Source organism: Aquila chrysaetos, chromosome 9, assembly GCF_900496995.4.
Source record: "Aquila chrysaetos chrysaetos chromosome 9, bAquChr1.4, whole genome shotgun sequence".
Lineage (NCBI taxonomy): Eukaryota > Metazoa > Chordata > Aves > Accipitriformes > Accipitridae > Aquila > Aquila chrysaetos.
The window spans coordinates 21,764,303-21,789,977 of record NC_044012.1 but is presented as its reverse complement, the minus strand read 5'-3'; the positions used below and the strand labels follow the sequence as shown (position 1 = coordinate 21,789,977).

The following is a 25,675-nucleotide window of genomic DNA, read 5'->3' as shown; positions in this document are numbered from 1 at the left end:
CACAGCATCTGCAGCAGTAGGTGGATGAGAGCTCCACAGCTACATAAATAAAAATTGCTTCTGCAAACTGAGACTAGTTGTGGCTTGCTTTTAGGGAAGGGGGAGGAGGGTGCAACACAATTTGTCTAGTCTAAGGTGACAAACACTAACTCTGCTACTTGCAGCTCACAAGTATTCAGTTCGACTTCAGAACTGGAAGAGGTTCTGCATGGAAGTACCAAACATCTGGAATAGCAAATTTCCCTAGAATCACTTCAAAACCAGAGCGGACAAGTGCACAGACTTGGCACTAAGTTTGCTGACTTTTTGCAGTAAGACACCCTCTAAAACACCCAGGTAGTTTCCCACACATTTTTGGAAGACTGCCTCCTTCAATGACTGCTGTGCAGTGGGAAACCTTGTCAGAACAAGTGAGATCTTACTAATGCAGGTGGGACTCACCACCAGAAGCCAGTTCTTACTGCCCTTCGAGATAAGCAAATCAGAGTTAATCCAGCAATTATTTGAACTGAACACTTGATCCTTCTCCCTCATCTTCTATTTAGAGTTTCACTGGAAGTAGGATTAGCAGAGTAAGGCTTGACACTGTAAAGGCAGGAGAGCCAGGAAAGGTACACAGCGTTCAGGCTTGACACAGCAGCACCCTAATGTAAAGTGCCAATAGGTGGTTTGCTGAAATGCTTTAATTCTTGTAAGGCAGATTTACAGTACCTTCTGAAAAAAAAAAAAAAAGTACATTCTATGCAAGAACACCCCTGAATTTAAGTCATTCATGCTGGTTTTTCAGCAGTGTTTCATTTTAATTATGCTCATTAACAGCCTCCATGCTAGTTTGAGCTACAATTTTTTTACAAAAATTTTGTTACTACACTGCCCCAACCTACTTAGCACAAAATTTCAGGCAGCTTCACTTCCAGCTCCCTTTGCTGGTGCAGTTTAGTGCTGTTTAGGATGGAGCAGTTTAGGACCGACCACACACACTCCCACCGTTTTCACTGGAGCCAGCTGGCAGGAGACCAGGTGACAACGTGCTTCAGGAAGCCAAGCCAGCAGAGAGCTGACTCCATCTGCAACCAAATCATTTGGTTATTAACTCTTTGAACCAACTTCCACAACTAAAAGTCATTTTTCCTCCACTTTAAAATAGACCCAATTTTGTTGACAGTTCAATGTTTCAATGTAATTCTCTTACAAAGCTTAAGTCTTAGTTGCATTTTGGAGAGGAAAACAGCTTTTGAGCATGCACTTGCTTCATTTTTTTCATTTCAAATTTGCTCAGTTTGCACAAAAGATCTTTCTCTTAATTGCCACTACTAGAAACAAGCTGTGATCCAAAAATCAAGTGGGGTTTTATTGTACTTTATACAGCTTGTGCCAAAATGTGTTACTAAATCAGCTGTTACAATCATTGGTAATAGGGAATGTTGGCACAAAAACGCCAAAGAGGAAAGATAAGGTGTTTTGTGACATCAAAATAAGCAGATGCCTCAAGGACAAAGGTACAACCTCACTTTTTGACCAGACCTTTACTAAATTAATCATCTCTGTTGGATCAAAGACATTTTCTAAATATAAATTGTACAGCAGCATTTAATGAAAAACTAAATTTTAAGTGATGACAAGCATTAATAAATATGCTAATTTCTTCATTTAGTTGGCATTTGTAACACTAGTATGAAGAAATAAGTTCCTTCATGAAACACTGCAATTCCTCCAGGGAAATACTTGAAGTAGCTCATCACGCCTATTTTCACGACAGCCAGTTTTGGTGAACCAGGCTGTAAATGCACTCAAATGACTCCCTAAGAGGTGCAACAAGCATCAACATCACAAAATTAAAAACTGTTCTCTTTGAAGCGAGACAAAGGAGCTGTTTGATAGTACGTTGCAGTAGCCGTCTTCCTCCAGAGGGAACCACTCTGCAGGCAGCAGCAAACACAAGGTAGACAGTACTGGAGCTTTAACAGATGCCGGGGATTTCCCAGCCTAACCCATATTAGCACTTCGTATTTGCAATCCTGATCTCCAGCACCAAGCAGTTAATTTGCATGTTAATTAGAAACAGGTCACCAGAAAATTGCACCAGACAACCTTTCTCTATTGACTAGGAAGGACAACGAAGTATTTCCATAAAGTCTATATCCCTTTTAAGCACACTTCCATCTGTTGTGAGCCACCCAAAACTTCACTGTAAATCAAGGTGCTCCTTTTGTTGACTGAGAGCATCCATTTCAATATATGCATATCTCAGATCACTAAAACTGGTTTAATATCAGACATCTTTTGAGACCTGCAAAACAAATCAGCGAGTCTGAGCAACGCTAGAGAAAACAATGGCAAATTCATCTAACCAGAAAGCCTCCTTTTACCACAGTAAAAAATTACACAGAATTAAGTCTGAAAGAAAAGCATAGGTAAGGTACGCCAGAGCGAAAGCTTAGCAACTCATTTAATCTGTGCAGCTCTCTACTCTGCATGTTCATCCAGTTCCGCTCACTGGTCACATTCACTGGCAATGGCAGGATTAAGAAGAGAAGAGGCGGCGAGGAAATAAGGTGTTATGGACATTTTAACTACCTAGAAACGCACTCTGCAGCATCCTTTCTTTTTGAACCTTCTTTTATACACTAATACTTATAGTATCATGCTTAAATCAAATGTCCCTTCAGCTTAGTTTTAGGGGCCTTATGTTGCCAAGTCTAATAAAACTGACTTATTGCTGCTGTTTCTCATACATGAAACTCACGGGCACTTCAGCTTCTGAGGATTCATTTCATTTTCTCCAGAACCTCCAAGATTGATCACTTGAAGTTATCAGACAATAACCACATGGTTTCAAAACAAAGAGCAATACTATTACAAGGCTGCACCTCAGTTTAACACTATATTGTATTTTCAATTTTCAGTTGTTATTGCGAAATCATAGCCAATGGACTCAATTTAAGGCTTCCAGATGTTGAGTTTCATGTACATCTTTCATGCTTTAACAGGTGCTCTTAAGTGAGAGAGACTTGTTTTGAGAAGTTTTGCCCAGCTCCTTCGAGCATTTTGCCTGTGGGACTCACTAGATCTTGCTGCCGCTCTGGGGACCAAACACCCTGAAGCACAGCAGTTCACACTGGGCTTTAAGGATCCACCCTGCTCCACTCCTGACACGCCCCCTATCAATCTCCAGCTCTTTGTTCACACTGGCACCCTGAACACCACCACCAATGCAACTGTTTGAGGAGCTGTGCTGTTCAAGTTAATGGCTGATCAAAGGTTTGAGTCCACCCCACAACCTCCAGCTCAATCAGGAATTCAGTTTCGGTCCTGCAAGCAACTCAGCTGGCATAACTAAGCACACAGCAACAAGCTGTGGCACAGGAGGCTCCTCATAAGCCAGCAACAGCAAAGAAAGCATTTCATATAAACACATCCTAGTTGAATGAACTAAAGCTCCATAGATGTGGTCCAGGATATCCTTGCAGGAGAATGTAAAGCTTCTGTAAGATCAAGAAAAGGATTTTATAGCAGCTCAGCTGGCTGCGAGGTTCTCTTTGATTCTTAAGAAGCAACAGCTTTTGAACTACTTGCAGACAGCCTGCAAAGGAGTCTGCATACAGCAACACACCCAGACATCCAATTTTAACACAGAATTAAGCAGACTTCCGAACACAACCATCAATATACCAAGCTGCGGACCACCAGCTGTGTTGCCTCTTTAATAATACTTACATCAATTAATACAATTGCCAGTAGCTGTCTCATTAAAAAACCTGCATTTGTTTCAAGTACCTAAGAGGTCAAGGAAAACTTAAAATTCAATTATGTTATTAGCCAGAGAACTACAGAAAATTAAGCAGTAAAGGATGAAAACCCAGTACTATTACTGTGTTAACTCATCACTTTTGCTCCTAGGAAGTCTGAATGGCTATGGCCTTTTCTACATGTTTCTTGGGATGACATCAACCAGACACATGATTTTTCACCAGCACAGCTGTGCCATTGGAAATCCAAGCAGACACCAAATTACACAGGGAGAAAATCCTTCAGCCAGTACATGGGATCTACACTAGTAATTCACTGCAGTAAAACTACAGAACACGTTTGCCTATTCTCAAAAGATTTGCCGGTATATTTGAAGCTATGATCCACAGCTGTACAGCAGTTTCTTTTCCTTTAGCACAGCCAGGAGAACCTACATGAAAAGGGTATTAAGAAAAATAAATAAATAAATAAAATCGGCAAGCCCAGCAGTTGGAAACCCTGTCTGTATTTGATCCCCACCTTCTTGCCAGAGAATAACTACAAGATTGCAGGAAGGAATCACTGTGATTACAATCATTTACTGAAGTTGTTCAGTAAAGGCTCTGTAAAGGCCATGAGCCAGATCGGCTATGCCTTGTATCAGCACAGAAAGCACTGAAGAATGATAATTGACAAATAATTATTTGTTAGACTTCTGCATATAAAACAAAAAGCCATCTTCCACTGACCCGCTGTTAAGGTTAGATCTTGTCCTTTTATATCCACCACTAGATGAAAAGTTTCACTCCAGTTGATATCCCTTGCCCACCCTTGTCTTTTTATATCACTGCCTAAGGTCATTTTTAGTATGGGAATGCGAGCCATCATCTGAAGCCACTCCTCAGGCACACAGCACTGACTTGCTAGTTAATTTTATCTCTAGTCATGCTTGAACAATCTCTTGATAACAGGGATTTTTTCCTGTTTTAAACAAGAGCTGTATCAACAACGAAACAAAGCAGACAAGAGTTAGGCACATAAGCAACATTAAACGGAAGATAAGAGAGAGAACATGGAAAGCGATCTCTACAATACACTAAAGCATAACATTCCAACTTTCCCACTCATTTCTGAAGGAATATGGAGAACAGTTTGTTGGCTATTTTTCAATCTTGTAATCTTTCTGAAAACTTCAAGGAAACAGTATGCCAACACAACATTACACAACTGCTGCTTTCGGATAGCACAGGATGGAGGATCTCTGATTTATGAAAAGGGTGTGTTCAGTTTTCTGTAAGAGAGGGAAGAGCTGGATTCTGCCTCAAAGTCCCATGATTTCCATGTTATCTCTTAACCCTGTTTGCTAACTGCCTACTCCAGGGACTTCTCTCTTACAAAGTTCAAGACCCAGCTGGGCTCTGGTTTCTCTGGCTGCGAGTGACAACATTCCGCTCAAGGCTTTTACCAAGTTAACGAATTTTGGGGGTCTAATAAAAAAAGCTCTTAAGCAGACTGCTCATACCTCAGGAACCAGCTCCTCAAACTGCCTGCCAGTTTCAATTCTGAAAAGCTCACAGGCAAAGGATCTGTTCAGTCTGCCCATTAACCAGTGAATCATTTCAAACCCTCAAATCAGTGAGAGTTTATAATCTTCAGCAAGACCTACAACTTAGTGTTTGTGGGTGTTTTCAAGTTAACACCACCTGATGTTCATTTATACAGAGAATGCTCTACTTGGGATTCCCTTAATGAGACCACTAGGCTCCTAAGTCTCTTTTTACAAGCCACATGCTGCTTCTTATATCCCCTTGCCACCTATAGTATAGGAAGAGGGCAAACCTTCAAGTGGTAAAGCATTAATGCATCTGACAGGCTGCCTAAAGCCTTCCTGTGCATAGTCATTCCCCCGCTATGCAAGTCAAAGCAGGCTGCATAGATACTTTTCCATTGATACAATCAGTGCTGCTACCAACAGGAGACCAGAAGCTGCAAAGGATTGAATATACACAAGAATAAAAGCCATCTGCCTGACAGACTTGGCATTTCTCACTGAATACTGTGAAGAATTCATGAAACAAAACTCAAGGAGACAGTGTTGCAGGCTGTTTGCTGAAGGGTTACCTTTCCTAATCTTGGTTATGCATTCATTATCCATTTACACACACACACAGAGTGATGCATTAACCACAAACACACAATAGTTTTGCTAATTAGCTCAATCAGAAAAGACTAAACCTATTCCAACTTCCTTAATATGAATCAATTTAAAGACAATACTTTATCCCTTAAGGGTAAGGCTGCCTGCCTGACATTTAATAATCATGTTGAGTCCACTGAAATTCACATACAATATTCTGGAGAAAACCAAGTTCCTGAGATAACCTAAGAGGTGGTCCTTATAGAGGACACTTTAAGAACATACATACATACACTAGCAAGTATTTACAAGAACTTTCCTCTTTTAGAAAGCCACATACACCTGCCTTGTCTGGTCTACACCAAGCATGTGAAACAGGTTCCAACCCTAAAGCAAAAAAAAAAAAAAAAAAAAAAAAATCACATTAAAGCAACCCGACTAATCATCCCACACATTTCAATACAATTATAGCAAAGATTATTCAAAAAAACTCATGTTCTCCCCTACTATCTGCTCTCTTAAGCCCATTTATTCATCTGCACTTCCCATCAAAAATTCACAATTAATAGTTTTGGAAGTGCTGAAGTCTTCAGCTTTAATTTACAGACAGCCTCCAAATACATAAAGCCCTGATGAACCAGAACTCTACACACCAAGTCCCTCCAGTTGTTTTGATTATATGCAGAAGATTTAAAATATATATATAGCAGAGTTTTTTAAAAAACAATCTGCAAGTAGTTTGAGGTCTCCTGGGTATTGATCAAGAAGTTAATAGAGTAATTAGCCAGGGTTCATTAAAACATGCTTCCATTAGCCTCCCTAGATATATAATCTGAATTCATTTACACAGCCATGTGCCACAGGTGCAAAATTTTAACCCCCCCTTAAACCCAGTTTCCGATAATATGAACATCTTTTCCCATCAAGTCTTCACCAAGTCTTTGCCCTGCTTCTATTACATAGAACCAAAATATTTTCTCCTCCTGACTTTAGCATTAAGCTCCTCCAAAGGGTATTGACTTGCAACTTCAGCCACAAAGGTTTTACCTGGATCAGCTGACACTGTCCAAGTCTCTCCAAGGATGAGCATATCTGGAGCAGGAACCACTGAAACACATGAAGCCACTCCTAAGTGCTGCTATTCACAGCCAAACACACTGAAACCAGCTCCCATTTTCCCTGTACAAGAACTGCTGCATGTTTAGTTCAGTCGCTCTGACCACAGGAGCAGCAGGCTTTAGCAGTGAAGCAGACAACTTTTAGAGTCAAGTCAGTGCTCACTTCACCAATTGCCTAGACATCCAACTATTATGCATCACCATGATTTATGTTAATAACATGCAGTGCATAATCATAAGATCATGCCTCAGTTTTACCTCCCTATGAATGGATGCTCATGCTAACATGCTCTTCTAGAGCATCTTTCTCTATCCCATCAGCTCCTAGACTCTTAACCAGAGTGCTGAGCACCTGAAGCAGCCTTATGTAGCCAACAAGCCATCACACTTCAGCCTCTCCCCAAAACACTCTTCCTAGGAGTATCACAAAGCATGACAGAATAAAGCAAGATGTGGCTTTTCAGAGAATGCTCTCTCTTAAAGTACTCTGCTGAGGTGTTAACACATTGCAAAGACAGCCTAAAAAGTGGGACAAGAGCTAGATACCAAGGGTTGGTTGAGGCGTGCAAACCTCCAGGGAACACTGACCTTACACACAAGGCATTTGTAAAAGGACAAAAAACCTCCAAGAAAAGTTCATTAGAACCTTTTAATAATCTTCCCTGACACACAACAAACAAAATGCTCAGTTTAGAAAGGAAAAGCCTAAAATATACATACAATCAGCCCTACTATTACTGTCATTATTGAATGCCATGTGTCCCGGTTTCAGCTGGGATAGAGTTAACTGTCTTCCTAGTAGCTGGTACGGTGCTATGTTTTGAGTTCAGTATGTGAAGAATGTTGATAACACTGATGTTTTCAGTTGTTGCTAAGTAGTGTTTAGACTAAAGTCAAGGATTTTTCAGCTTCTCATGCCCAGCCAGCGAGAAAGCTGGAGGGGCACAAGAAGCTGGCACAGGACACAGCCAGGGCACCTGATCCAAACTGGCCAACAGGGTATTCCATATCATGGGACGTCCCATCTAGTATAGGAACTGGGAAGAGGGGGCGGGGAATCGCCGCTCGGGGACTAGCTGGGTGCGGGTCGGCGGGTGGTGAGCAATTGCATTGCGCATCATTTGTACATTCCAATCCTTTCATTACTGCTGTTGTCATTTTATTAGTGTTATCATTATCATTATTCGTTTCTTCTTTTCTGTTCTATTAAACTGTTCTTATCTCAACCCGTGGGTTTTGCTTCTTTTTCCCGATTTTCTCCCCCATCCCACTGGGGGGGGGGGGAGTGAGTGAGCGGCTGTGTGGTGCTTAGTTGCTGGCTGGTGTTAAACCACGACACCATGGTGTGCAGTGTTAGAGAGGACAAACTAAATTTTCTATCAGTTGAAACACATGCTATCCACTCCTCCCCAAACCAGCCAAATACATCCCTGAGATGATCCCTTCTTCAAAAATGAACATTAAAACAGAGAAGAGCTCTGTAACCAAACAGCTTGGAAATAAATCAGCAAATCAACTGCAGTAAGATCATACGGTACAAGTGTAGCTATACCGAACATGCACTGTCCTATCCAGAGAAATCACTCCTGGGAGATGAGCTGACTACCTCATCCAGAAACTGTTATGTTGGAACATTTCTGAATGAGTGACCAGACAGGCCAGCTTATTCCATGAACAGAAGAAAGAGAGACTGTTAATAAAGAAATCCAAGCTAAAGCTGTTTCTCTTTATGGGAACAGGGAAATCCCAAATCCTCATGCAGCAATTTAGCTGTAACTGTTGACACATCTCTAGCATATATTCCCCACCTACTGCAGGCCTCACTACTCAGTCAGATGGGCCAACATGCCCCTTCACACCACTCCACAGACAAAGCCACTGCGTCTCCTATCTGCTAGAGCACTGCTCCAAATTTACAGCATAAACTACTTGAAACACCCACCAAAATCACCATTCAGGACACAGATACCTCAACACTAAGTAAACGGTCAAACAGTCTAAATGAAGTCAACTGGGGAGTCTTTTTTTTAAACAAACAAATAAAAAAGAACAGATTACTCGCAATTTGTTAAACAGCTCAAAGAAAAAAAATTTCAGCTTAGGTTCACCAGGACATTTTGTAAAAATTCAAACACCTTATAAAAAAATTAGGCCTCGATCACATAGCTAACAAGTACTCAACTGCACACATCCATGTAAGAGATGCGCATCATTTTAGTTCTGCACTCAGTTTATTTAAGCTTGGACAAGCCTCACACATGCCAAGACTTAAAACTGTTAAGCTTAATTTGACATTTAAATCCCACACAGCCTACCCAAGCAACCAAGGTCTGAACACAAAGCAAGCCTGAGGGGCTGGAAGTGCAGCCCCCCTGTTCCCTTCATCCTAAACTGTCTCATGTTATGTTATGTCATGTTATTCAAATGCAAGTGTGACCGATAGGCCTCCCTCTCCACTCCACTGGCAGCTCTCCAGGAGCAAGGGTTATTTTGATAACTTATCTGTTGTTTTCCTCAATGAGCACTTTTTTCTCAACAGCAAGCAGTGAGTTTCATTGATAAAACTACCCAACTGTGTCCACAGTCTTACAACCAAGGGTAAGACGGAGCACTGCAATATTCCCAAAGTCATGAGCAGTATTCATCACACAGGTACCTCAGGCTCTTATACACTCAAGCAGATCCACAGCTTGTCGCAGATTACACAGGACTTCATAAACATGTGCGAGAAACTTCGCAAGACACATTGTCTAGAAAATTTGAGGACAAGCAATCTGTGCCCCTTCCATCCTCCACAGCTGCTCCCAGGGTCTCTGTTGCATTAAAAGGAGGAGTTCCAGTTTCCCTGAAGGATGAATGCCTAGAGCAATCAAATCCCAAATATTTACTAGGCACATGAATATCAAATCTAAGAACAAATAAGCTCTTCAGGGCAGTAATATCCTACTCCAGATAACACTTCTCTTTGACGAAAGCCTCAGGCATTTTGGTACAGAAATAGGATATTGCTCTTCTTGTAGTCCTAGAATTCCTTTTGGACTAAAACAAGTTGCAGATTTGCTCCAGAAGAAGGACGAAGCAACATTTCAATCCCACACAATGTTTTTAAGACTCTGAAATGCTACAGGCAAAAGAACTCTTCCATATTTTTCAGAAGGCTCTTTCATTGGATTAGAGCTAGCAACAGACAGTAAGAAAGGATGTGAAACACCAAGTAACTCAGATCTGCACCCAATGTTATCTTTTATCTTACACTGTTATCTTTTGATACAGCAAGTCTTGCCAGTAAATGTTAAACGTGGTTTGTTCTTGGTTTTTTTGTAAGTAAGAAGAAACATAGCTATGTCTCATTCAGGTGAGAGACTAATTTTAAAAAAATACACATTTTGCTCACCATTAAGAGATGCTACTCATTCCCAAGATTATACACGCAAAGCTCAACTGTTATGGAACATGTAATGCTGAAAAGCAGGAAAAAAAAAAAAAAAACACCTCTGTTCATGGAACCAAGACAGACTCCCTGTTTTGTCCACACTTTCAGCCCATGTACTATTCTAGTGTTGCCAAGTACTGTAGCTGAGGAAACCAAAGCAGAATTGTTTTAACCAGCAGCTCCCAAAGTGATGCAGGATCGTAACACAGGTTCTCATCCAGGTCCAGCCCAAGATATCATCAACCTTGCATACCTGTCAGATTTACAGTACCTTTTTAAGCTTGGACAGCCAGACCTGGAAAAGGACAAATGGGAGCAACCCAGTAAGACAAAAAACAGACAAGGCTGCAAATTAAGAGCATATCCATGGGGGTAATTCTACAGGAATGGCAACTGATGTGGAAGAAGTTCTGCTACCCCTTGCACCAGGGCTGTAGCAGTCCTCAGAATAAGATGTGAGATGTGCTTTACTAAGGTGGCCACTAACAACTACCACTACCTGGAACACCAGGATAGAAAGGATTTCTATCCTCTCCAAGTCATTATTATTCTGGAAGATTCACCTGATCATGTACCTCTTCCAGGGAAAGGCAGCATCTTTCTACTGTTACTGCATCCAACCAAAAACATCGGAACTTCAAGATAAATACTTCCATGGTCAAAATCCCAGCAATATGCCATGCGATCCAAGAAGAGATTCTAATAGAAACCTCTTATTTGCTTCTCTATGAAATGAATCATTCCTTCCAGCTACTGTATTCACTGTCATCAGGCCAAGTCTGTGATTTTATCAGTATCACGGAATATTACAATCTATTTCTAGGAAAATAAGTACTTTTGACCCAAGAGCAAGCTAGAATAATAGTTCCTGTACCTTGCCCTGGAAAGACTTAATTAAGATGATTTGGCTAGCACAGCTTTGGTTTGACATTTGAATAATAAGGGATATGAAAAATTCCATGTTAAAAACAAACGAACAAGAAGAGTGTCCACCTTGACTATTAATGATGGCTACATGCCCAGATGCTCAACACAAGCCTACTGCTCTAGTATCCCAGGAGAAGTAAGAGTCCCAGCTGGGAAACAGTGGCAAAAAGCACTGCCTGCCTGAGAGTGGATCCTCTCAGCTACTGCAGATCAGCTTCTAGAAGCAGAAAGAGTAACAACCCTGACATCATCGTCCTTCCCTTCGTTTCCAGGTGGCTTCATGACTGGGAAAGTGACTGTGCTGTTCAATTCTCCATCTCCCCCAATCTCTTCCTATAAAGATGCTCACCTACCGACAACCCACACGGCTCACCTATCCATATGGTTTCAGATTCACCAGTGTACACAGAAGGAAGCTCACGGCTGAAGTCTTGCATTCAGGTCTGAACATGTAGTAAGACATACCCAAAACAGTGCTACCAAGGGACAGCTCCCAAATCGATGAACTTATTCTAGACAGCAAAACAAAACAATGAGCTCTATAAATATGGGAGCAAACAGCACTGTACTCACACTGCCCAAATTTTACTTACATGCAATCTTTCGAGAACTTTGAGGCATTATTTTAGATACCTTTCAAAGATGACCTCTTGATTAATTTCAATTTATGGCTTTTAATGCTATGAAAACATTGTATGCAACATACAAACAAAGAACTTAAAGAAAACCATGGCAAACCCCAAAAGGGCTGTTCAGAAGTACTTTCAGCAAGATGGCTCCCAAGGTAGTGAATTGTATTATCACCCAGCCTCCATAAGCTTCTTTTAAATGGTTCCTGAGAACAAAAGTTCAGTTTTGAAAGACTCTTCTGGCCCAATTTAAGATCAGAACAATCAAGGTATATGAAATAATACTCTGCCTTAAAACTTGAGACAATAAAGTTTTGAAGATATACAGAGGTCCTCCAACATTTTAATGTCTAACAGGCTATAAACTACTCTACCACCTTGCTCTTAACATCTTTACCATTCTGCTTGAATGGCTCGGTATTAGGTTCACAGAGGGGCGCTTTTTTAAGCCAAAACTTTGATCTCCTAAACAGGGCCCCAATTCCAAATTAGTGGTCCCACTAGGTAATGCAGAAGTGATTACAGTCAGAGATCAAACTCCATCTCCCAACAGACAAAAGATCACTTTAAGATGGCAACAATATGCTGCCATGTTATTTAAAGCTTTTCAGGATGTACAACTCTAAGCCATAGGAAGATTTTTGCCTATTTCCATTTGCCCTAAGCCACTTCAGACAACACATTAGATAATACAGTTGTGGGCTGACAACCAGCAGGTAAAGTGACTGGAGCACTGATTCTCACCTTCTCTTTTAATTACAAAGCAGAGAAATCCAAGTTCAATACTCCTCCCAGCTGCATGTCAACACCACACAACAGCCTACCTGAGCTCTCTAGTATTAGGAAGTTTTCAGAAAATGCCTTTTGCAAGTATTCTAAGTTTAAGATGCTGTGAACCCTGGTAAGTAAAACAGACATTAGAAGACAGCATTTATTAAATAATCTTTGAGGACATCACAAAGTCATGATGGATTTCACTGGAATGTCTCAAGGGAGGAAAGTATTTGGGGAAATTACTTTGGGAAGAGCTGACATACAAAGAGAAGAATTTAAATTCCACCAGCAGTCTCCCTAGCAGAACAAGTTTAGACTATGGTTTTATACAACAGGACGCTGGAAGAGTTCACAAATGCCTGGAGGAGGGGAGGGAAACAAAAAACCCTGTAGTTTGTGGCTTGTTGTATGCTTTTCCTCTTTGTGTAGGCCTTACCTGTGAGCTGCTCATAGAAAGGAAGCCATGTAGCCTCAGAGCACATGAAAGGGGTTTGTTGTGGACAAGCTCAAGCCACACTGCTGAGTACCTGAGCTAGAACAAACTCTGCATTATTCCACAAAAGTCTACCCTATACACTGCTGCTATTTCTGTAGTCAGAGAGGAGAGTATTATCAGTGATGGTTCACCATATGTTTGATGCCTGCTAAAGCAGAGGTAAAGGGTCACAAAGCAAAAATATAAAACACAGCAAGGCTTTGTTTGTGTTCTGCAAGGAAAGTGCAGAATCACATCCTTCCTACAACTAGTATTTTGCACATATACATCTAATTGAGGCTATTAACAGTAACATTAGAATGAGCATACACCTTTAGAGCTGTGAATCAGTTGAGGGGAAAGTATGTTCCCTAGCACCACACCTTCCCAGATGATGCTGTTATCATTAGGATTCCTAGAGACAGGACAAGCATTCGCCATGGGAGTCTCATTCCAGTACTCAGTTTAATAAAAATGTAGGGAAGACTTAGACCATAAACTAGTGTTTCAGCTTTTTATTTTTGGCTTTAAAAAATAACGTTGCTTCATATGACTAATCAGAAACAAAATAAGTGAAGATGGCTGCTGATCGCTGCCTGGAAGCCTTCAGCTAAAAAAAGTAAGCGATATTACTACATTCACAAGATCTTTGACTTTTGCCACAGATACGGAGTCAAACAGCTCTGTGTTTTCCAGCAGCAACTGCTGTTAAGTATTTTCTAACCTGTACTTCCCTCCAGTAAGCATTGACCTGTTATCCTGCTGAATCCTTGCTTGAGAAGCAGGCAGTTGCAGAAAATTCACCTCACTGTTTTCAGCAGAAAAACATGGATCGTTAAGGTTGCTGTAAGAAACCTCCCATTCAAACCACAGTTTACAGCATGCTGAGTTTCTCCAATTCTACACTGACTAAAAAGACTTTCCTGTATGTTGTTCTATACTTACTCATCAAGAATGCAGTTCCGGTTGCCAACTATAACATGCAACTCAGAATTTTCCACACTTCTTCAATGACACTAGCTGCAAAGTACATACGTTACTGAAAAGCAGACTGAGCCTTTGGTCTGAAAACTGGCAGCAAGAAAGACAGCATCAGCATACTCATTAATTATGCAGAGTCAACTCTACAGACTTCAGTAAGGTAAGACAGATGCCATCATGAGTTTGAATAGCTGTGCTATGGTGAGAGACCCATCAACTCACGTGTCTCAAATACTGAAGCACCAAAAATACAGCGCTCATAGCATCAGTTCAAAGATAACAATCAAAAAAGCAGCAGGGTCAACACAATGTCATATGTGAATAGCAATATAAAATGCTTGACAAATAAAACTCACGGTCAACAGTTCTCCGCACCTGCATTTACTCAGGACCTTATATCAGTGGAGACCAGATTTTCACTAGCCTGTCTGAATTCTACAATAAGAGGATCACATTAATACTGATGTGTTTAAAGCACCAAGAACACGGCTAAAGAATTGCAGTCTCATGAACAATTCATGTTGTACATTATGACAACTGTGGTGTTGCAGTCATTTACTTGAAAGCGGTTAGTTTTTCTGATTTTATGACATATGTAGATAGGCCACAGAGACACTGACATAAGCAAAAAAATCAATTTGATAATGAAAGAGCTTACTGTAAGCTTCTTGCAGATCTTATTTCAACTCAGCTGAGAACAGTGTAACAAAAGTTGACTCAGCTCAAATCAAGCCTGGACTGTTACAGAAAGTCTACAAGCCAAGCAGGTTTGGGTTTGTTGTTTGTTTGTTTTGTTTTTTTTTTATTCTATCAGAACTTTTTGTAGGGCAATTACTTCAACACTTAAAAGAATGCATGCTCTGCCGAGCTTGTTTTGCAGTTCATTTGGTAGAAAGTATTTTACCGTCCACTAACATGACACTTTGGAAAATAAAGTCTCAATTAGCAAACTACTGAGCATCATGAAGGCTGGTGAGCCTCCTATTATGATTCAAGAGATCTAGAAAACAAACTCACCACCAGATTAAGCTAGGCATTATTTTTTAAACAAAAGACAGCACATTTGCCTGAATGATTTTGCATAGCAGGGCTGGAATAGCTATTTGTTATTAACCTACCCTGTTACATATAAGTACTTAATTACATCAACACGACCAGCTGTGTGCTCTAGAAGAGACTCAAAACTCCCGAGAATCAAATAAGGAAACTACAAGAAGTTTTTTACAGAAGAGCACACAGTTCTACTAACTGCAAAAGAGTAAAATACTTCAGGCGTGTAGAGAAACCATGAATATTTATTACATTAAATACTACCTTTTTTGTCACCTCAGCAGTTCTTAGGCATTGTTTCAGGCAAAGATGCAAATAATAACAAATGCAGCAAATAAACATTCCTGTCCTGCATGATTAATATTCATTTGTTCCTATGTTGTTACCTGGCAAAAGAGATATTAGATGTGTACCATTAGTCTTAAGCCACAGCACTGACAATAATAAAGACATCAAATGTGCAGTTCGGGTTGAGGTAAAATTTTAGATGTTACAACCAAGTAATGCACTCTAATGCAAACACATGAAATCTAAGCTCACAAAGCTGTAAGAGAGCTACCAGATATGCTTATCCAAAGAGAAAATAAAATAAACTTGAGCACTACACCCCCAAAAAGGCAGCTTTGAGAAAACAGACTCCTCTCTAACTACTGAAGGAAATTCCTCAGCTCTGAACTGCAGACATTCAGACACCAGCGTACCAGGACACAGTTTTATGAATGCCACCTCTGCTCAGGAGTTGAGCTGTATGGGTTTTCATCTACTGTCTTAATGAAGAAAGGTTGCAATTATGCTACAAGCTGGTACCTGAGGAAGTGAGGATCTCTGCTCCTCACCTAGCACACTGCCATGGATACTGCAAAATTGAACATCCAGAAAATGGAAGTATCCCATAATGACAAGAAATTATCAGCTAACAGAACTGAAATTTTTTAGTGCCATAGCAACCAACTTCACAGACCTTAAAACTAAATTAGTCAGAAGATAAAAAAAACTATTTTGAGGCAAGATTTCAAATAAAAAGGCAATTACCTAGACCTTTTATTCATTCAGCTCTTTGCAGTTTATTATTAGGAAGAATAACTGCAAAGCTTTTTGAAAAGTAAGCATACATTTTCCAAAGACCAAAACAAGCAGAGTCTGCCAAGAACGTGGTGCTCACATGCAGGAAAGCTATGCTATAAAGAACATCTAGACATTATCTCTATACTAGAAAATAAAGACAGCACACAATTTGCCTAGAATAATCTTTCCTCAAATCATTCTGTTCCAACCCTGACAACCCAAAGCAGCACTAGAGTGATCTCCTTTCCTCCAGTATGAGGGAGGAGAGGATGCAAGCAGGGAAAACACAATCTAGCTGTACCTGTCTCTGTCACAACTGACTGAGTCTTTGCTTTTCAATATATTCAACTATTTGGCTCAGTAAATCACCTCCCCAAAACCAGACCTCTGCATAACACAGCTTTCTCAGTTCATCCTGAGCCAAGCTCAGACTGCACACCCTGCATCAAACTCTACTCCTCCCCTTGTATTTCCGTTCTTTTTCTCCTCGGTATTCAGAGCTGCAGCAGGCCAGCAGTGCCAGGTCACTAGAGGAAGCAGACTTGTAAGATAATCCCCTTTATTAAGCCAAATATCCCAGGCCAAACTGATGCATAACAAGCTACCACAAGTATCAGCCTGCCAAGAACAGCACAAAACTGGGGGGGGGGGGGGGGGGGGGGGGGGGGGGGGGGGGGGGGGAACGGGGGACGGGACGACAACAACAAAAAAAAACCCAACCCAACCAAAAAAAACCAAAACCCCACCCCCCCAAAAAAAAACCACAAAAATAAAACTCTCTCAGATAAGCAGAAGTGCAGCGGCTGTTAAGATTGCTAAGGATATGGAGAATGAAGAACCTGTGCTTAATGCTCTGTTCACAATACAGTAAGTCCAGGACCTAGCAGGAGAGAGACCACCTTACCCTCTAGTCAGCTCACATGTGGCTTTAGTAAGAGGAAAAGGGTATTTTTAAATATTTCTACAACCTGAGATGAAGCCAAAGGCTGATACCAAAGTAAGTAATCCAAACACAAATCAGACTTTTAAATTGTATTTAGAATTTTACTTTAAGACTTAACTACAAAGGCCAGGAGAAAATTGGGCTGACACTATCTGAACACAAGGAAAAACAAGAACTTCAGAACAAAAATGTGGCTAATCTCAGTTAAGAAGCCAAGCCTCAGGAGAAAAAGCTTCAGAGTGTTCCAGCCTTGTCTCCATCACTTTCTCTTGTTGTTGCTTATATGTTTTTTCAAAACTTTATCATCTCAATCCCTTCCTCCTAGGTCCAACCATTCCCTTCCATTGACTTTGATAGATCCACCTTCCATTTTATGAATTTTAGAAGCAGGAGAGACCAGTCTTGACCATTCTAATTAATTTGCATCTGCCAGAAACCACTGTAAATTCTTCATTAAATTCAGTTAGACACAGAATGGTATATGGAAATTTCTAATAATGATGCACAGGCTTCAACTCATACAGAGTCTAGCATCCAGTTACAGCCCAATAATTAACTCAATCTCTTAAAATTGCAACACGTTTTTACTTGAAGTTAGCTCAACTTCAACTATGGGTAAGAATTCTCCCCGCCTTTTTTTTCCCCTTAAGGACATTAAGAGTTCTTAAACTCCTGTGCCCTGTACAGGTGGCTTTGAATCATCACCAGGTCAATATCCCTTAGAAAAAAGGGAGAGTGTAAGCAAAGCCCTTGGCAAGGCTTAAAGTACATTTTCCAGGTTTCTGATCATTGCCTTTAAAAAAAGAATCCCTTCGTGTGTTGATATCTGAACCAGATGATAATGCTGTAGACACTGCAAGAGCATCACTGGAATACTAACTGCCTACTCCTTTGCAATAGTAATGATCAGAGAACCAGAACAGCCTCCATCTCACAACTATGTACTTACCACCCTGAGAAACAGGTAGCTCCCATTCAAAACAGCTCACCTGAAAGCCAGGGAGAATGCCTGGAGGTTTTGTGGGACAAAAACAAGCTATAAGCACTGAAGGAGATGGCCAAGTCAGTAAACAGTGTCTTCACTATTTGCATTTCCTAAAAACTAGCCCACCCCTGTGCTATGTTTAATCCACAGCCCTCACTTACAGCTCTGGACAGGTAAACAGTCATTTGCTGCCACAGTCCAGACATCTCAAAAAAGGTACCTTAAATGCCAGCCTCCACTTGTGCATGGGAAAGCTGTGAGAGATGGAAACACGAGTACATGCTCAAATATGAGATAATGTCGCATGTTGAATCAAAACAAAACCTTCGCCCTCCAACTCAATAAATTACAGAGATAAAAGGGGGAAAAAATTAAAATAAATCAAGCTACCCTAACACATCACACCCACCTCAGTGCAACAAAAAAGCTTCAGGGAAGCCTCCACAGAATGAGGAATAAAACATTTATACAGAAGAAACGTGCCAGTTCCCAACCTGTCAAGTGTTACACACTTCCTAGTCTGTAAGTCACATCAAATGAATTTTCTGGCATTTTACACTATGCATCTGAAATAACAGGAAAAATACTATTCTTAAAATACACAGCTTTAAGATTAACTTGCTTTGTTCTTAACCCAGTCCTCAACATTAAGAGAGCCTTATTTTTTTCCAGAAAGCAGAGCATTCAGGTTCAATTATACTGTCCCTGCCATAAAGATGCTACCAAAGAATTGGAACCATTCAGGATGAAGAAAGAAGCAGGAGGCCAAAACTTGGATCTCTAATCCCAACTTAACCACGACCATTTGATCTTAGAAAAACTATTTAGCCTATAATGCGTTAGCATTATATAGATGGATATAATGCTTTAAATATTACATAATCTTTACAGCATTATATAGATGGATATAATGTTTTAAATATTACATAATCTTTACAAGCACAATGCAAGTAAAGCTCAACAATTATGACATCAAGCTAATTCATTGATTAATCAGATCTAAGGTATATTTTAACAGTGAAATTATGCTCCACTAATAAACCAGATAAGAGAGCTACACTGGTTAAGATATTTTCATACCTGCTAATGTTTCCTACCTCAAATTCAACAACTCAGTCATGCTTTAAATGCAAGTCATCATTAATCATGCAAAAACTTTTAGCTAGCAAATATATTAATACTTCATGGGTTTGTTTATACAAGAACCACCATGGAAATTAGTTTAATAAGCACCCCATAAAAAAGTGCTTAAAGGCTGCAGTCTATGTTGAGTGAAACACAAGCGCTGAAGTCTCTCTAGAAACAGGCTAGCAGTCAGAGTAACTTCCAAAAAAACCTCTTTAGAACACATTTTTGAAAAACAGAAGTATGCACCCCCCATTCTCCTCTTTTTATATCTGGGCATAAAGTTATTTGGGTAACAATTAAAACAATGATGACAAAATTTAAGCAACTCAAAACAGTAATGTATGCAGTACACAAATAATTTTAACTTGAAGGAAATTAACTCATCTGGAAAATGCACCAAAATATGCTCTTGATTCTATTTTCTGATTATAGTCAAAGAGGTTTAAGCTGACCAGCTCTGATCACTACTTCCTCCAATTAAGGAGCATCCTTCCCATTCTTCTACTATGAAAGGAAAGCAGAAAAACATGATTGTCCCTTGATTTCTCTCTTTCAAACAGTTCAACAACCTGAAATGCAGAAGAGTTCTGCACCTGCAGAAGCAGACTCTGCACTACGCCAATTAAGCATTTCATTGACTTGCTGGAAAAATCAGTGGTAAAGTATCTGATATTAGGTTTGATTTTTTTTAAAAAAAGAACTCTAGAAATACACAGTGCTTAAAAATCTGTGTTGATAACACTTTAAATTGACAGTCTACAAGCAACCTCTCAAAATCAAAACTTCAAAATTTATGATTTTGGATTTGCTTGGATTGTTTGGGTTTTTTTACTGTCTTCTTTTGTTTCAAACTATTCTTTACTGAATATTTGTGTTAAACAGCTTTTCTCAACATTCATCCTACAAGCTAGGCTCCTGTACCAGTCAACCACAGACTCAACACTCCTGTTTCTTTAGATTCGGAACTACCCAGCAAAAGCAAAGGAGGACTTACTTTAAAGACATGTGCACTAACAAATCAGCAGATACTGAAATAACATGATCACATTCACACTGGCTGCCAAAACAAACACATCCTTCCTTTTCTCTACACTTTCTGGACTCAAAAGGAAGGTTTCAAATAGTCGTTTTCCCTGGTTATTCAAATCTTAAAGTGTCCTAGCTTTTCTCTATCACACTAAGAAGAAAAATCAATGGTTAATCTTAGCAGTAATGCTCCCAGTTTGAAACTGAAAGTTTCTCCACTTTAAAGGAACATTTCTTATGAGAAAAGCAAGATGATCTTAAACATCTGTGGAAAAAAGGCTGCTTCTGCACCAAATTGCATCTAAAAATCTTATCTGCTACTTGTAGCAAAGCAGTGTCCGAATACTGTCCTCACTGACGCTATCCCACATACAGCAACTCCCCCAAATCGTCCATTTACTCTAGCCCGACTTTTTTTCAAATGGGCTTGTATGACTTAAGACTAGTTCCCCACCCATTTTAAAATGTAATCATCACTTTTCTGGTATTGTCCAAACAAGTTGTCAGATGCTCTAGGGTCAAAATTAAAAGTTGGATCAACAACCGTAACAGCTAACACGTCATGTATTTTCTCTGCTATAACCTCCAATGCAAAGGAAATGTCTGAGACAACATCTGACCCTGTTCCCTATCACCCGATGTGCCACCCAATGTTTACAACTCATGACTTTTACTCAGAGTCTAAATATCGGGATACACAGAAGTCAGTTATTTTAATTAACTTCTCAGAGCAGCACTCTGGGAAGTCATTTTTACATCAGGATACAGCCCAGCACATCGGCATTAGGGCAGGCAAACTATTGAGTCTAATGCTGTGCTAAAGCACAGCTGACAGTGCTCTTTACAGGCTGACAGACAAATAAGGACAAGGCCGCAGACAGGCACCTTCAGAGAGAAAACTCAATCCAAAACAACCCTGAGATGTCCTATCGATGCCTGGGATGTCACCCCAGGACAAGATTCACCTTCAGCACTGGATATGAAACAGCATTACAGCTAGACAAGACCAACAGCTAGCAAACTGCTGACAACAAGGCAGGCTTTGAAAGGGGAAAAGGAAAACCACAAGCAAGACCTAATATTTGAAAGACAGTGGAGTTTTCATGACATATGCAGAACCAACATAAGGGCTTGTACTTGCTGAAAATAAAGTGTTATATGAGGCATCCCTACATCTTTTGCTTCTCCCTGCACACCCCTGTGCCCTAGCCCTGCACTCACTGCCCCTCTGCATTTAACTCACTAAAATGACAAAACTATTCCAGCAGAAAGCTGAGAAACTAGATGATAAAAGGTCCACCTCACTAAAATGGCAGAAAACCAATAAGCACTGGAACTATGAAAAGAGAAGGGAGGGGCCACACAACGGGAAAGAAAGGAACAACAACAGCTTGCCTTTTTGGCAGGCTTGTAGCTTGTGAGCCACCGCTTCTAAGCACAGCTTCTGAGATCGTCTCAGAGATGGTGCCTCCCTAACAGGGGGTCCGAAAGGTCCCAAAGAGGTGGAAGAAACAGTAAGGGACAAGTTATTCATAAAGCAAATATCACAGCATTTTATAACAGTGACAGGTCTTGCATCAGGACTCAATTTAAAAAGTCTGCCATGAGTGTCTTACTAAACTACCTGTCCAAAATTAAGACATGAAGTTAGATAAAATCTAAATTATTTGGGGATTTTAAGCCAGGAAGTAATCACTGACAAGTTATTGATTCAAGACTCCCCTTGATGAGAGTAACCACTAAGTCACTGCCATCTGCTGTCTCTGCAATAACAGATGAGAAAGGAGCACAGGTTTTTCCTGACTGCATTTCCACTTGATAAAACGCCATTAAAACTGACCCAGCCTGACATTCCTGGACTTCACAGCAGAGAAGCCAAGAACTAAACAGACCTCCACACCAAAACCGCTTGCCAAGGACACTTCCCCCAAAGGCTTCTTCAAACTGAGCAAGAACCACCAAAGAATGAATGAAAAGATGGGGCTAGAAAAGACTCTCAGGTGGCAACTCAGTCTCTTCTTGAGCTGGACTTACGCCACTCAGGACAGATGCTTGGGAACAACAGAGACTGCAGAGCCAACCTCCCCGCGTAAACTAAGCCAGGTCTAAAGATTGCATATCTAGTTTCATACACACACAGGCAAGCACTGGAAAACAACCACCTCCGCAAGTGAGCTCTACGCGAAGGTGGGAACCTGAACCTGGGGAAAAAAAAAAAAAAAACACAACCACCTTCTTGGGTCACTGCTGCTACCAGCCAGGCACCTTTCCTCAGCGCTACAGGGGCAGGACTCTCCCCAAACCTCTGAAAGCGAATAACCCTGTAAGGCACCAACGCCAAAACAAAGGCATCCCACCGAGACCTCTCCCTCCCAGAAGTGCGCTGCCAGGGCGGCAGAGCAGAGCCCCCAGCTGCAGATAAAGCGGGGTGCCGGCCGGAGAGCGGCTCCTCTCCCGGGGCCCCCTGCCCTCGCCGCCAGCCCCTCACACGAAGCTCCACAGCGGCGGAGGCGCAGGGCGGGAAGCGCGGCCGGCGCCGGCCTGCATACACGAACCCCGCTTTTTGTAACAAAAATCGCGAGGTGAAGAAGGAACAGCGGCCCGGGCCGCACTCGCTCCGCTGAGGAGCGGCGGCGGCGGGGCCGAGGGGCGCGGGCGGCGCGGAGCCCCGCTCTTTGTTCGCCGCCGCGGGTAGGCCCGGCCCGGCCCGACGCCCGGCCCCTCACCTCACGGACGTCCTGCAGGCACTCGAGGACGGCGAGGTTGTTGGCCCAGCTGTGCTTGGAGCAGAGCCGCACCACGTCCTCCCGGCACACCGCCTCCTCCGACAGCTTCCACCCGCTGCCCGAGCCGCCGCCGCCGCCGCGGGGACCTCGCGGCCCCGCCGCGCCCGGCCCCGCCGCCTGTCCCGCTAAGCCCGGGCCGCCGCCAGCGGCGGCGAGGCCCGCGGGAGGAAGGCCACCCGCCGCCGGCCGCGCCGCCAGCGCCAGGAGCAGGAGGAGCGCCGGGCCCGGGCAGCGGCTCCGGACACGTCCGCACGGCGCCATCTTGAATCCGCCACCTCCGGCGCGACCGCCCGCCCACCCAGCGGCACGCACGCCGTATGCAAATCAGCGCGCCGGTGACGTCAGCGCGCCGCGCCCCTCCTCCGTGGACCACGCCCCTTTCGGTCCGAGGCGGGGGGCGGGGCGCGCGGTTTGCCCTGGTCCCGCCCTCAGCGCGCCCCCTGGCGCCGCCCCGCCCGTCGTCCCCTCACGAGGGCGAGGCGCCATCGCAGCCGCCGGCGCCGTCACGGCCCCCAACCGCCATTACAGCCTCCAGCGGCTCTCACGGCCCCCAGCCGTCATCACGGCCCGACAGTGGCCCCCACAGCCCGTCAGCCACACAGGACGGCACTTGCTAAACTGCTGAGCCGGCGCCGGTGGCGGGGAACGCGAGGACCCGTGCCCCGCCAGGGAACGCTCACGCCTCTGGGAAGGCAGCCCGCCCCCACGCCTCCCACGGCAGGTATCCAAAAGCTGTGGCCAGTTTTTTTGCCCTAAATCCCTCAGTTCCCCCTTGTGAAACGGAGCTCGCAGTGCCGTCCTCCTTGGAGGGACGTCAGGGAGAGTCGTTAAAAGCCCAAGAAGCTCTTGGCTGCCCCAGTGATGGAGGACGTAGGAAAGGCCATGAGGAAATGGTGCTCAGAGCAGGGTTGGACTAGCATGCAGCAAAGAAAACTTGGGGCCGCATATGGAACCATGTATAAAAAACATAGAATAGCTGCTCAAAAAAAAAAAAACTTGAATAAAATATTGGAAGAAAGCAGAAAATACTGAATAGTGGCTTCCAGCCAGCCAGCCAGGATGCTCGTGGGCAAGGACTCGCATTACCAAAAGAGCACAGGATCATGCAATTAAGGGTTGCATTGTCCCGGAGACAGGCAGCAAACCCCACCGACACAGACAACATTTGTGCTGGAGTTTCCCCACGCCGGGTACTGAGTTATCAGCTAGGGTGATCTGCCCATGCATGGATGCACCCATGGCTCCTCCTGGGGCAGAATGCCTGGGCTGGCAGGAGGGTACAGGGTAAAATCCCACTACCTGTGCTGGGGTGGCCCAGCACTGGGGTTGTCCCCAGGGAGCAGGAGCTGTACAAGGGCAGAAAAATCACATTTTGGGGGTGCCACAAGACTGGTCGTTTTAGGGTTTGGTGGGTTGGCTGCACCTCCTGCCCTTTCAGTGCAAGACCCTCTGTTTCGGGGCCGGGATTTGGCATGTCATATTCGGATCGTGGCTTAGGGCTTTCTTCACGGGGATGGAGAGAAATGGGCGCTCCTAGAAGAGTGATCTTGTCCCCAAAGCAGGATCTACAATGGCTGATCCAACTGTAGATGGGATCTACAAGGTCCTCCTAGGGCAATAAGGGGGAGCTGGATGCTGAATTAGGTGACAGATCATCTAAAAGCAGTGTCTGCAACCACACAGCCTCCATCGGAGCAGCATTTTGGTAATGCCGTGGCCCCCTCCACCCCAGCAGCCAGACCTCTGAATTTCACAGTAAAAAAATATCTGTCCAGGTGTTGGGTCAGTGGCAGCAGTGGGGGACAGGTCCGCCACCAGCTCAGCAACTACAGCTTTTTGGGTGCCCTCCCAGTCTCCCAGCAGCAGGATCTCACCAGGCCAGCTCACAGCACCCTCCCAGGATGGGTTTGCCCCAAAATATCAGCTTTGCTTCCAACAGCAGATGGAAAGGGAGGACAGGGAGAATCCCATCTCAATTCCTCTGCCTGGCTGATGCCAGGAGCAGTTTTCCCAGCACAAGTTGGCAAAGTCAGTTGGTCAAAAGTCAGAAGCTTTTGCCTGGATGCCAGGGCACTCCACGGGTCTGCCCTGGTTCGGTGAGCTGGGGTGAAGCAGAGATGTAGGGCTGCTCCCTTCCTGCCCCAGGCTGCCTCGTCCTGTCCAGGCAAAGACCTTTTGGGGATGCCACCGTCCGTCTTGCCCACACCAGGAGCTACCAGAGCACAGTGAGCAAGCTGGAGCCCACTGCGGCCACCAACCTGCAGCCACCTCATCCAGGTGGAGATGAGGGCAGGAGAGGGAGGAGGGGGTCAGCTGGCAAAGTCCCCACACTTCTTGCGTACAAGGGTCACGCTGGGACACAGCACTTGGGAAAGTGGCTTTGTGCTGGCACCCAGGGGCCGTGCAGCTGGAACACTTAAAAACAAAAGCCAGCAAAATCCAGCCCGCGCTTGGCAGCCCATTTGGCTTAGTGGAAGTTATTTGAAGAG

At 43.1% G+C, this 25,675-nt stretch overlaps 1 protein-coding gene across 1 annotated transcript in view; it reads right to left on the bottom strand.

The window, feature by feature from the left end:
• The window catches only part of GLG1 (golgi glycoprotein 1), an 89,837-nt gene extending 66,356 nt beyond the window's left edge, over positions 1–23,481 (bottom strand). Inside the window, exon 1 of the mRNA XM_030025052.2 lies at positions 23,127–23,481. Coding sequence (XP_029880912.1) covers positions 23,127–23,447 — 321 coding nt within the window. The 5' untranslated portion in view covers positions 23,448–23,481. The remainder of the gene's footprint in view (positions 1–23,126) is intronic.
• Positions 23,482–25,675: the final 2,194 nt, after the last annotated feature.